General features: G+C 39.3%; 1 protein-coding gene across 1 annotated transcript in view; it reads left to right on the top strand.

Moving 5' to 3' along the window:
- Positions 1-10,578: 10,578 nt before the first annotated feature.
- si:ch211-200p22.4 (phosphatidylinositol-binding clathrin assembly protein) overlaps positions 10,579-12,974 on the top strand; it is a 143,028-nt gene continuing 140,632 nt past the window's right edge. The window contains exon 1 of the mRNA XM_038302106.1: positions 10,579-11,645. Within this exon, the coding sequence (XP_038158034.1) occupies positions 11,516-11,645 (130 nt within the window). The 5' untranslated portion in view covers positions 10,579-11,515. The remainder of the gene's footprint in view (positions 11,646-12,974) is intronic.

The following is a 12,974-nucleotide window of genomic DNA, read 5'->3' on the forward strand; positions in this document are numbered from 1 at the left end:
TGCTGTTTTTATTAAATTTGTTATTTATCTTTGATTTCACTGAAGACTCTTAGATGACTTGCAGAGACACATTTTTTCTTTACCCCATATAACATAAAATCTAGTTCTGAAAATGAAATGAATTCTGTATTTATATTTAATGTTAGTATATTGATGTGCATAATTAACCAATAAAAATTTAAAATGTTTTGAATATTCCACTTGAGAGTATTACTGCTGCCACCACAGGGGTGGCCAATGATTAGCTAAGGGTGGCCACCTCTGGCCCCCCATCTAGCTCCGCCCCTGTTTCTTCCCACCTTGAAAAATCACTGGCATCACCCTGGGCCCCCTGGTGAATTTTGTCTAGAACCACCACCGGCTGAGACACCTATCTTCCAGAGGCGTAGCCAGAACATTTTAATAAGCAATAACCAATGTACACTGAGGGGGGGCGAAAGTAGATAGGCACCAGAACCTCAGGGTCAATCTACTCTGTTCCAAAAGGAAAATGAATAATCACAACATGCATATTTTCTAAATAAAAACTATACTTTCCTACAGCCTTTGCTAACAGATAGATGCATATCTAAACATCCATGCTGTGTAAATTAAAGGTGTTGTGGACAAAATTCTTTAAATTTTGAGTTCTGGGGCGAACATTTTTTCCATTGTCAATACTAAACTACTTTTATTAATAATCATTCAGTATAACATTAATATTTACACGTACTAATATAAACATTAAATGGATCACTCATTATTAAAGTAGTTATTTATCTCTGATTTCAGTGAAGATTCCTAGATGACTTGCAGCATCATAATTTTTTCTTTAACCCATAAAACACAAAATCTAGTTCTGAAAAGAGCATGAATTCTGTATTTATCAATTAATTGTTTACATATAGAAAATTAAAATGTTAAATAAGTTAAAACGTTCCACTTGAGAGTATTATTATTGCCACCGTCTGTATTAGAGGGAAGAATGGTAGCGGTGGCCCAAGGGGGCCAATGATTGGGTAAGGATAGCCATGGCCACCACTGGCCCCCCGTCTAGCTCCGCCCCTGTTATTAGTCCTATAGAATGGCTTCAGACTGTGCCTCCTCTACCTCCTAGCTGTTTGGCCATGCCTAAACCGGAAATTTTATGTACTATTTACCTTTTTTATCTATTTTATTTACAGCCTAACTTCTATAAAATAAAACAACTGCATTTTGAAGCTTTATTTTGGAGGAATTTTACATTTTTCAGCCCCACAAATTTAATGCGTTGTTGAAAAACTACTCAGTTCACCGGATATGAGATTATTATTTTGGGAGGGGTTGTGTCCATCTGCCTTTTTTTTTTTTTTTTTTTTTTTTTTTTACAATATATGAAGAACTACTATAATTATTTTCAGATTACATATAAATAGATTAAATAATTCTATGAGCAAAAAAGGAATTACCTTAGGGTTAGGATTAGGGTTCATTTAGTTATAACTACCTACTGGGCCTACTGGTAGGTAGGAGGCACAATTTGAAGCCATTCTATGGCACTGATGAACTCTAATAACAACCATTTAATGCACTGATAACATCCAAAGCAGCTAAAGATGCCAGTCCTGACATGATTGGTACTTCCAGCCTTGTTCCCACTTCAGTCTCCTCTAATGCCTTTTAGTATAACTTTTAGAGACAGACAGGCAGGCAGATGGGGGGGTAGATAGGAAGTTGGCAGCAGCAGATATGAAAGGTGGAAGATGGAATAGCAGAGGTTTAATGTTTGGTAAATCCTTCTTACAGCTTTCCTCCAGCCATCGTCCCATACAGGCCTGGAAACTGGACCTAGAACCTGAGCTGCTGATCTCGAGAATATTAGTGAACAGCAGAGGTTCACTAATATTCTCTAGCAATCCTTTGAGGTCTTCACATGATATCTACATTCATTGTTCACAATTGTGTACATTTTAAAAAATGCACAACAAATGAACACCCTAATCTCTGTTTTATTGTAGCCAGAACCTTTAAAAATGTGAGGCTGTTGGAAGTAGAGATAGGCCGATACATCGGTTAGCTGATATTTTGGCCCATATTTGCAGGGTTTTTGTGTATATATCAGCCAGTGGGTACATTCATTAGCCAATTTATTAGCACATTTTGCCCTGCCTTAAGATCACGTTACACCCAAAATGTTGCCTCTCCCTCCATTTACTATCAATGATTAATGTTTCCTTTGATTTGTTAATAAACTTGTGTAACATTTGCTATTATTGTGTTTCTATTGCATGATCAGAGGATGAGAAACCAGTACGAGTCTGAAAAAAATGGCCCTAAAAAAATCGGCAGCACAAATCGGGGATCGGTTAGACTGAAACCACCATTGGAATAAAGAAAACTTTATTTTTTGATCTTTAATTGGCTTTAATTGACAAGTTTTTTTCTTTTTTTTGCTGAATACTTGGTCTATGAAAACTTGTTAAAAATGAATCAATCACAAAATAATACAACTAATAATAGATCAATTTTAATGTGTAAGTACAGTTAACTGTAGGATATAATGAGCTGAGAGGTTGTACTTTAAACTCTGCACACATGTGAAAAACACAAAGTTATGGTCATGTTTCTACAGGGATGGGGTCTTGAGATACTCTGCAGGAGCGTTTTTCAACCCTTGCTGCTCAAAGCAAACTGCCCTGCATGCTTTAGATGTTTCCACAGCTGATTTCCATCGGTGGCTGATTACCAGCCTTTGTTGAACTGCAATCATCTGAAACAGGTGCGTTAAAGCAGAGAAACATCTAAAACCTGCAGGGCAATGTGCATCCAAGCCTGAAAAATACTGCTCTAGAGAAAACACACTCTAAAAAAATGATAATAGTGAAACATATTTGTGTTTGAAATGATAAAAACATTACTTATAAAAAGCACTGACGCCTTGCAGCAAGAAGGTTCCGGTTTGCATGTTCTCCGTTAGCATGTGTGGGTTCTCTCCGGGTACCCCGGCTTCCTCCCACAGTCCAAAAACATGACTGTTAGGTTAATTGGGTTCTCTAAATTCTCCTTAGGTGTGTGAGTGTGTCTGAATGGTTGTTTGTCCTGTATCTCTCTGCTTTGTCCTGTGATGGACTGACGACCTGTCCAGGGTGTATTATTATTTTTTTTTTTTGTGAACCAATCTTTAAATTCTGGAAAGATTTCCAAAGTTGGCTAATATGTAAGAATGTTGTTTTGTCACTACTATCTGGCACAAGTATTTTATTTGGTTTAGAAAGTGGGAATAAGACTCTTAAATACTTAGGAAATTACCTTATACTGATGGGAAAATTCTTCATTCACAGATGTAGGTATTTTAAGACAAAGCCCACTTTTTGCCATTGGAAAAATGACTTTGATTTATATTATAAGTCTCTGAGACCCGCTTTCAAAGTATCATCCTTATTGGAAAACTTGAAGTTGATATAAAATTGCTCTTTGTTATTATTTTATCACTTTACTTTTGTACAGTTTTGTTATAATTTTATTTCAGACACATTTCAGGTGTGTAAATGGTGTAATGTTATGGTGTCTTGTTTCTGTATTATTTCATGGTCTTTATTATTTATATACTTGCTTGATGATGCTCCATTTTACGAATTGACTTGATCTGTTAAGAAGTTGTTTTGAATTGAAATCCATGTACATTCCGCCCTGTCATTGTTTTGTACTTTGTAAAATTTGTATTAATAAAAAAATAAAAAATAAAAAAAACCTGTCCAGGATGTACCCCGCCTCTCACCGTAGACAGCTGGAGATAGGCACCTGCACTCCTTGTGACCCGCTTGAGATAGGCCTGACGGAAAATGGATGGATGGATGTTGATGCTATTCCTATTTCTAGTATACCTGAATTTTAAATGAAATTTTTGAGAAAAAATATATTTCCAACTAATAGTTTGGTTCGTGAGTCCATTCTAGGACTATTTTGTATGAAACTTATTTTGTTTCAAAACTATGTGTGCATTGTAAGTGTCAATTTGAAGTTTTAAAGAGAGTTACATTCTAAGTTTTGTATAGAATAAAAAAAATCACTACTACAATTTTTTTTTCTTTTTACACCTTCAAATTTTAAGTACAAGTACACACATTCAGTTCTATAAATTGCACATCACAAACCTCTTACATTCTCAATTTGGGAACATCTGCTCTATCAGAATTTATTGAGTAATATCTTAATCAGAGGTCTTCAACAGGGGGGTCCACGGGGGTACTGCATAGGGGTCGCGAAAGTTTTAGTTGATTAGACTTTTTTAATATTCCCTCCTACAATTTTTTCCACTAATTGAAATGTCTTTAAATACAAATTAACATGAATTCAACACTCCCGCTGGCGCCGCCAAAGAAGTTCCCGCGAGTTCTCCAATAGGCCCCCCCTTGATCTTTGGCAGGAAACTGCTGTGCGTCCCCAGAAATTCCAGACCGAAGTTGCAGAAGCATACCAGCAAAACTGGTTCACCACCAGACTCAAGCGACATTTGATGTGTGCAGTTGCAGAAGTATAATCTGCCCTTTATTTGCACCATTACATCGGCAAAGAGACATGCTAGTTTACAGTTGCGTAGGGGGCCTATCAGGTGTCAGTGAGGGGGGCCCTAAAGGGCTGGTTCTACTTACCGCAGCAGTGTGTCACAGTGAACTTGATGCAGATATTTTTTTATTTCTGCTCAATTTTGAGCGTGGGCTACGCTATACGCTGTGGGTTTAGATACGCCCGAGGTGGCGAGTAAGTGGGGGCAAGCTTGTCTGACAACGGAGGGACATGAGGGCCAAAAAGAGCGGGGATCCAGGTGGATCCCAGCGTTCTTACGCACCTCACTCTTCTAGCTGGTCCAACTTCATGAGCTGTTTCCCGCAATTTCGGTCATAAAAACAAAACGAGCCGACCTTCTCTCTGCGGCACTGTCTGCGGTCAGCTACAATTTGGGAGAGGTGCAGCAGAGTGTCTGCGGAGGGGGCGGGGACATCTTTGAGTTCACTGCGACACCTACGCAGACGACCTACTTTCGAAGTATAAATCAGCCTTAAAGGAATAGTACACCCAAAACATGATTAGCCTTCATTTTCTACTCACCCCCATGCTGAACAACACTCTGGAGTACTTTTTTGATATCTCAAATGCATCTGGAGATCTGGGAGGCTTCTTGCTGTCTGCTGACATTCAAATAATGGAGGTCTATGGTGACCGAGACAGAAAGGTCCATAAAAGTCCACAAAAAACTTGTCAATATTCCTCCATACTGCTCGTCCAATGTATTCCAAGTGTCCTGAGTGGGTAGCATCCATAATTTACTCGAAACGAAGTCATTTAGAATGTTTTTAGAGCATAAACAGTAGTGTATAGGATTTCCTAAAAGCGCGTTCACGAGTCTACGGAAACCGCGGCAGACGAAAGTGCCCATTCAGCTGTGTGCTGTTTACCTGTGCAAAGAAAGAAACAACGAAAGAAAAAATGTCGGAGGACTTCAGTGTTGAGGAAGAGCATGAGTTCTTTGCTGAGCTGAATGCGCACTTTCGTCTGGTTTGGTCTGCCGCGGTTTCCGTAGACTCGTGAACGCGCTTTTAGGGTGTACTATTCCTTTAAGAGGTCCTGGGCCAGTAAGCAACTGCTGTCTCTGCTTACTGATTTTACGCCATTGTACAGGGGCACTGGCCCCCGTTGGCCCCTGTATAGAACCGCCCATGATCAATGCACACATTCAGCGACACACAGGAGCTCTTTCAATCTGGGCACCGTTTCACTCACAACACCTGTCCCATCAACCAGGAATCAGAATCAGGAATATTTTAATAATTCCAGGGAGAAATTACTTTCATTACATTAGAGTGACTATAGGACCAGTTTGATAGAACACAATATATATAATTAGGGGGTCCCCGCTCCATCTCCCCATCAGTTTGGGGGTCCTTGGCCTGGAAAACATTGAAATCACACATTTCCACCAGAGTTTTCCCATCTTTATTGTTTTAACTCACAGTTTCTATTTGCGTTTGGGACATAACAGTGTGAACAAGTGTTGCCACACTTCACAGATCCAGTGCAACCAAAGAAAGAGACTCTGCTCAGATGAAAGAGGCTGTAATGAGCTGCTTTCTGCTGGCAGCCTGGCATCTAATTCCATCCTTCAGTCAAACATATTTGATTTATTCAGCTGCTCAGAGACCCACCGGGCTGCCCGCCGCGACTTTCCCCTCGTTTCTTCAGCACACAGTGTTCCGTTAGGTCTGGAGTCAAACAGGGACACGGACCGGCTGAGGGATTAATACAGACACGCAGGGATCTGAATCAGTGTGACGCGGGGACGGCGTGACCGTGGGGGAGTCACCGTGGTGTTTTCACTGCTTATATAAACGTCATAACCAGAATGCTTTTTAAACACCGATGCGTTTGTCTCGCAAATTCCGCTACAAAGGCGTCACTCACTCGTTAGTTGTCGGCCAATAGACCCGGGACGCATTGACGGACCGTCGGAAAGTATAGCTTCACCCAACCAAAAAATAACATTTATTCTTCGTCATAAAAGGAGACGGTGAAGCATGTATTATCTAAAGCACGTAACTTTTTCCTTGGAGAAGCTTCTTATCTCTCATTCCGAGTTAAACACACTTTTTACTGTTAAAAAGATGTTTATTTAGAATGGAAAAGTGAATCACACAATAGAATAAAATAGAATACAATAGAAAAGAACAATTTTTACTGTCCCACAATGGGGAAATTCTGGTGTTTACAGCAGAAAAGATGAAAGAAAAACATGATATATGATTGATACTTCAACTTTTACCAGTGTTTTTTTAAAACTGCAGTATCTATACTTGTACTTCAGTAACAAATGTGCGTACTTTTGACACCACTGAACAGATTAAGCTTTCACAAGTGGAGCAGTATTGCTATCGCCATAGTGTTCAGCTTGATTTATGCATATAAATAGCTTTATTATGATTATGCAGGGAGTATTAAAGACTATATAGAAACTGCAATGTAAGAAGAACAGGGAAAAGGAAAAAGGAGAAAAGATGAAAGGAAGAAGAGATGAAAAGGAGACAATGATAAAACGTCTTCTGTCTGCTTCGTCAATTAAATTTGTAATACCCGAAAAAACTTAAAAACAATCCCCTGGACTTGGTTTCTGAGTGTGAAGACGTTTCGCTTCCCATCCAGGAAGGTTTTCAATTCAAAATGTCATGAATAGCGTTGAGTTCGAGGTTTTATACAGTAGCCCAGCAAAGGCTTGTTTTGGTTTAGAAAACATGCAAATTGGAACAGATGAAAGGGTATAACCATTTGGAACGGGGGTCGTTTATCTTCTTTTGTTAGACTGCAATACCCCATAGCCATCTAAGTGTCTGAAAGATGGTATGGGTTAGTGCAGTCTAACAAAGGAAGCCAAACGACCCCCGTTCCAAAGGGTGATGGGCTACTGCATAAAACCTCAAACTCAAAACTATTCATGACATTTTGAATTGAAAAAGAATCCTGGATGGGAAGCGAAACGTTTTCAAACTCCGAAAGCAAGTCCATTGGATAGTTTTTTTTACTTTTTTTTTTTTTTTTTTAATGAATATGACCTGGATGCAGAGATGGCAAAAGTACTCACTTTCCGTACTTGAGTAAAAGTACAGATACTTGTGTTAAAAAATACTCTGGTAAAAGTGGAAGTACTGATTAAACTTCTTTACTCAAGTAAAAATAACAAAGTACAGGCTTGTAAATTTACTTAAAGTATGAAAGTAAAAGTAGAAACCACTTTTTTCATGCCGTTGCCTACATTTTAAATGGATGTCTGCCAATAGGACTAGATCTCCGTTGTGTTCATTTTCAATCATCTCGTCGTCCATGCTACTATGCTAACGCCACCGCCACCAAGCTGCAATGATTTGCCGCGAATGAATACCGCCGAATCTGTCAATTCATCTTGTAGTGGTGCGTCAAATGCAACGTAGATTCCCATCCAATTAGATTGAATTTGGTATTGATGACGTGAAAAATAATAACGGTAACTCCATTGAAATGATTCAAAACTAAAGTAACAAGCCAATTTTTTAAAATGTAAGGAGTAGAAAGTACAGATATTTGTGTAAAAATGTAAGGAGTAGAAGTAAAAAGTCGCCATAAAAATAAGTAGTAAAGTAAAGTAAAAATATCAGAAAAATCTACTTGAGTACAGTAATGAAGTATTTGTACTTCGTTACTTCCCATCTCTGCCTGGATGTACGTAAGAGGATTAGGGGCACTGAAAGAAGAAGAAAAAAAAAAAAAGAGTTAACTGATTTTTATATTTTATTTCAGTTTAATATGGAAAAAAGTCTGAATTGTGACTTTAATCTCAGATTTCTGACTTGTTTCTCAGAATTCTGACTTTAATCTCAGAATACTGGATCTTAATGTAGATTGGCACCATGAAGGAAGAGATATGGGAGCAAAGATATCAGTTGTTTGGGAGGGCTAGTAACACATTTGTGAAAAATGACGAAATTAGGGGACTTTTTACGTGCCCGAGGGGGTCCCCAGTGATGCTATTTCATCAATGGAAGGGCAGAAGGTGAGTATGGAAGAGAATTAGGGCCACTGAAAAAAAAAAAAAAAGTTAAATGATTTTTTACATTTTATTTCAGTTTAATATCTGGGGGAATCAGAATTCTGCATTTAATCTCAGAATTCTGACTTTTTCCCCCTCAGAATTCCAACTTTAATCTCAGAATTCTGACTTTTTTAAATCAGAATTCTGACTTTAATCTCAGAATTTTGACTTTTTTCTTGGAATTCTGACTTTAATCTCAGAATTTTGACTTTAATCTCGGAATTGTGGATCTTAATGTAGATGGGCACCATGAAGGAAGAGATGTGGGAGCACTCAAACAGAAAAAAAAAAGTCAGTATTCTGACTTATTTCCCATATTAAACTGAAACGAAATTGAAATGCTAAATTTTTGGAGGAGAGAGAGAGGAAAAGAAGGCGTTGTTGATTGGAGTCTCAGGCAGGGAAGGCCTGTGATGAATTGGATTTGCATGTGGATGGTCGTTTGGTGCATGGCGCGTGTTTTGAAGCTGCTTATGGAGAAATGTCCTGGGCCGTGAGTAGTGAGGAAACAGGAAGCGATTCTTGTGGGATGGAAGAGGGAAATAGTGACAATGAAGGTTGGAAGATAGCAACACCAAAAAATGAGAAAAAGCGGAAAAAACAGAGATCAGTTCAAGGGGAATCTAGTTCAGAACAATCCAGTGATGATTATTCCATACATTCCACAGCACAACAAAATGAATTCAAAGTCATATTCAAAGTCGTTAATCAGGCAGACTCTTTTACAAATTGGAATCCGGTTCACTTAACAAAAACCATCAATAAACTTGTCGGAGAAGTCAAAGGTGCCAGAATTCTGTACAGTGGAGACCTGCTAATTAACTGCAGAGACAGCGCCCAGCAAGGCAAAGCAATACGGATCAACAAAATTGACGGGATAAGAGTTCAGTGCAGCTTAATGGAGAACAAAAAGATCAGCAGGGGAGTCATTGGAGGAGTTCCTCTAAAAATTTCTGAAAAAGAGATTCTGGAAAACATAAGCGGTGCAAAAGTAAAAGAAGTAAAACGGTTAAAAACAACAAGAAACGGAGAAAGATCTGACAGTTTATCTGTGCTAATTAAATTCGAAGAAGAGCAATTACCAAGCAAAGTATTCATCGGTTACATAAGCTATAATGTCAAAATCTACAATCCTCCACCATTGAGATGTTTCAAATGCCAAAAATTCGGTCACATTGCAGCAGTTTGTAAAGGGAAACAGAGGTGTGGAAGGTGTGCAGGAGAACATGAGTACGGAAAATGTGGAAAAGAAGCTAAAATAAAATGCTGTAATTGTGGTGGAGAACATACTGCTGCTTATCGCGGCTGTGAAGCAAGCAAAAGGTCTGAGGAAATTAAAAAAATGAAATTTGAGCTCGGAATAACCTACGCTGAAGCTGCAAAAAGGATCCCATCTCAGTCAGAAAAACCCAAACCTACAGTTCAACACACGGCAAATTCCAAACCTCTAGAGAAATCTCTAAAAATTGATGAAGACTCACTTATTGTTAAAAAGACAAATTTTGTTCTTTTCATGGTAGAAGTGATTAACTGTACTGCACAGACAACAAAAAAAACGGAAAAAATCAAAATAATAGTGAAGGCTGCAGAAAAATACCTGGACATTAAAGATTTGAACTGGGAGATGGTTGGAAGTATGATGGGAGGACCGATGGGACCATCAGAAACTGGCAGAGTTACGATGACCTAGAGTAAATTAAAATTATATGGGCAAATGTGATTTAGTATTATGTTGGTTTAAGTTACACAGGTTTTTTTTTTTTTTTTTTTTTTTTTTTTTTTTTTTTTTTTTTTTTTTTTTTTTTTTTTTGGGGGGGGTGAATCGTTTCCTGTTTTCTTGCTTTACTCCATATCAGTTGGTGGCGGTAATGCACAATTCACAAGTCTGCCAACCGCCATAAAATCCCATAAGAAGAAGAAGAAGAAGAAATGCTAAATTCCGAGCTTTCTGCTTAGCCCTGAACGCAGCCCAGTTGTGAGATCAGCTGATTTTTCACGCTGCCATTTTGTCCGGGCAGAGCAGCAGTCAGTCCGTGCGGAGAAACCTCCGAGGAGACTTCCCAGACAAGCGTCACCGGACCGTTGAAGGGAAGAAAACACCTGGCGCGGTGCTTTTAGCTTCTGGAGACCACAACCAACCGAAGCAGCGGACGCTTAAAGGGAAAGGACCGACTCCAAAGAGCTGACATTTTTATTCCAACTTACCGGCTCGGCTCGCTGTCTGTCCGGCTAATCTCTTTAGCTCCTCGGCTAGCTTCTCGCACCTTAAGGAGGAGGGGGAGAAACTGCGCTTGTCCGGACTGTCATCTCTGCAGTAACCTCTTCCAAACTTTAAACCATGCTCTCCTCGGTTCCTCCTTCCTTTTCCCCTCGGAGCGGGCTGCTAACAGACTCTTTCCCCGGCGAACAGTGATAGCTTTAACAGCCCAGCTCACAAGTTGACGTGGAGGAACAACTCCTTTTTTCTTTTCCCCCAAAAGCTCGGAATTCTCCATTTATTTTTTCATTCACACGGATTAATATACGTTTTCTGCCAAATCCGGACGCAGATTTATCTCTTTTTGTTGACTTGAGCCCAATAATCCAGGTTACAGAGTGTTAGCTATGTTTATTTGTGGCCAGAAAGTGATTTCAAGTGTTTCCAGATTCCACTGTGGGACTCTTTCCTGGTTCGAGTATTGCAACGGAAACATTAGCTAACACACACTAGCCCCAAAAACAGCTTCTGATTCACTTAATAATTAAAAGGAACAAACTTTTTATTATTATTCTTAATCCAGATTATCTTTTCTGCAAAGATAGACCGCTGATCGTGCAGGCAGATTGTTTTTCTTCCTGATCCGGAGCTCGTCTAGATTTCAAAGCTGCATTGTTTTTTGTTTTATTTTTTATTATTTTCTTGGGGTTGTTTTGTTTGAGCTGAAGGAAAAGCAAACATCAGCGATGTCTGGCCAGTCTATCACGGATCGGATCGCGGCGGCGCAGCACAGCATGACCGGCTCTGCTATCAGCAAGGCGGTGTGCAAAGCCACCACACACGAAGTGAGCGGCCCTAAGAAGAAGCACCTGGACTGTGAGTATAAATATAGATATATATGATCCTCATTGGATGCGTTTCTATCCGCCAGTCTCCATTCTAATTGGTGCCCAGAGGCGTAAACAGAAAATGTTTAGAAGGGTGGCCAATACCCAATGTACACTGAGGGGGGCCTAAAGTAGATAGGCACCAAAACCTCAGGGTCAATCTACTCCGTTCCAACAGGAAAATTAACAAGCAAAACATCCATATTTTTTCTAAATAAAGACAAACTATACTTTCGTACATCCTTTGCTAAAAAATAGACGCATATATTTAAACATCTGTACAATATAGACACCCTAGATAAAAGGTATAGTGGATAGTTTTGAGTTCTGGGGTGTAAATCTTTTCCAATGTCTTTACTTACCTACATCAATCAATAAACATTCTGCATAAAATTTATATTTACAAGCATGAATGTCTACATAAATTGATTATTTGATAAGTTTTTATTAAAATAGTTATCTAATTTTGTCTTTACCCCATATAACACAAAATCTTCTGAAAAGAGCAGGAATTCTGTACTTATCTTTGATGTTAGTATATTGATGTTTATAATTAACCACAAAAAATTAAATGTTTTGAATATTCCCCTTGAGAGAATTACTCCTGACACCATCTGTATTCAAGGGAAAAAACTGGTAGGGGTGGCCAATGGTTGGCTAAGGGTGACCATGATCACCCCTGGCCCCCCATCTAGCGCCGCCCCTGGTGCTGCCATGATTCACGCCCTGCTGGCTGATCACTGAGCTCATTGGAGGGCAGCAGATCATCTACACTGATCCATAGCTTCAATGTGCTGACCCAGAAATCTTGAAATTATCAATTATACACTGATCATAGGCGGATCTAGACAGGGGGCAACGGGGGCCAGCGCCCCTGTAGATCATGTCCTGGCTAGTGTGACCAGACGACCTCTTTTTTTCCGACATGTCCTACTTTTCATACCTAAAGAAATGTCTGGGGGGAATTTCAAAATCGTCTGGGAAGCTCCGTGGGGAAGTTGGTTTATAGTTGGATATTAAAGCTCCGCGGAGTCGGCGGGACCTAGCAAACGACTGAGGGACTCCGATGTCGGCCAGCGTCCCTCAGCTGCTTCCTCCTCCCACACGTGGTGGTGCATTTAGGGACTGTCAACAAATCTTTGACCCAAGCACTCTTTAGAAACAAAAATCTATGAATTTTTTAATTGATGACCAGCTAAGATTAAACTAATATAAAATCGTGCCAACAGATAACATATGTAAGGCACACCTGCTTTAATGCAATTTTAAGCTATTTTCAATTTTTAAGATATTTTTAAAGACAAAGTTGGGATTTTTC

The sequence above is a fragment of the Cyprinodon tularosa genome, unplaced genomic scaffold (assembly GCF_016077235.1).
Source record: "Cyprinodon tularosa strain WSP-4 unplaced genomic scaffold, ASM1607723v1 ctg482, whole genome shotgun sequence".
Lineage (NCBI taxonomy): Eukaryota > Metazoa > Chordata > Actinopteri > Cyprinodontiformes > Cyprinodontidae > Cyprinodon > Cyprinodon tularosa.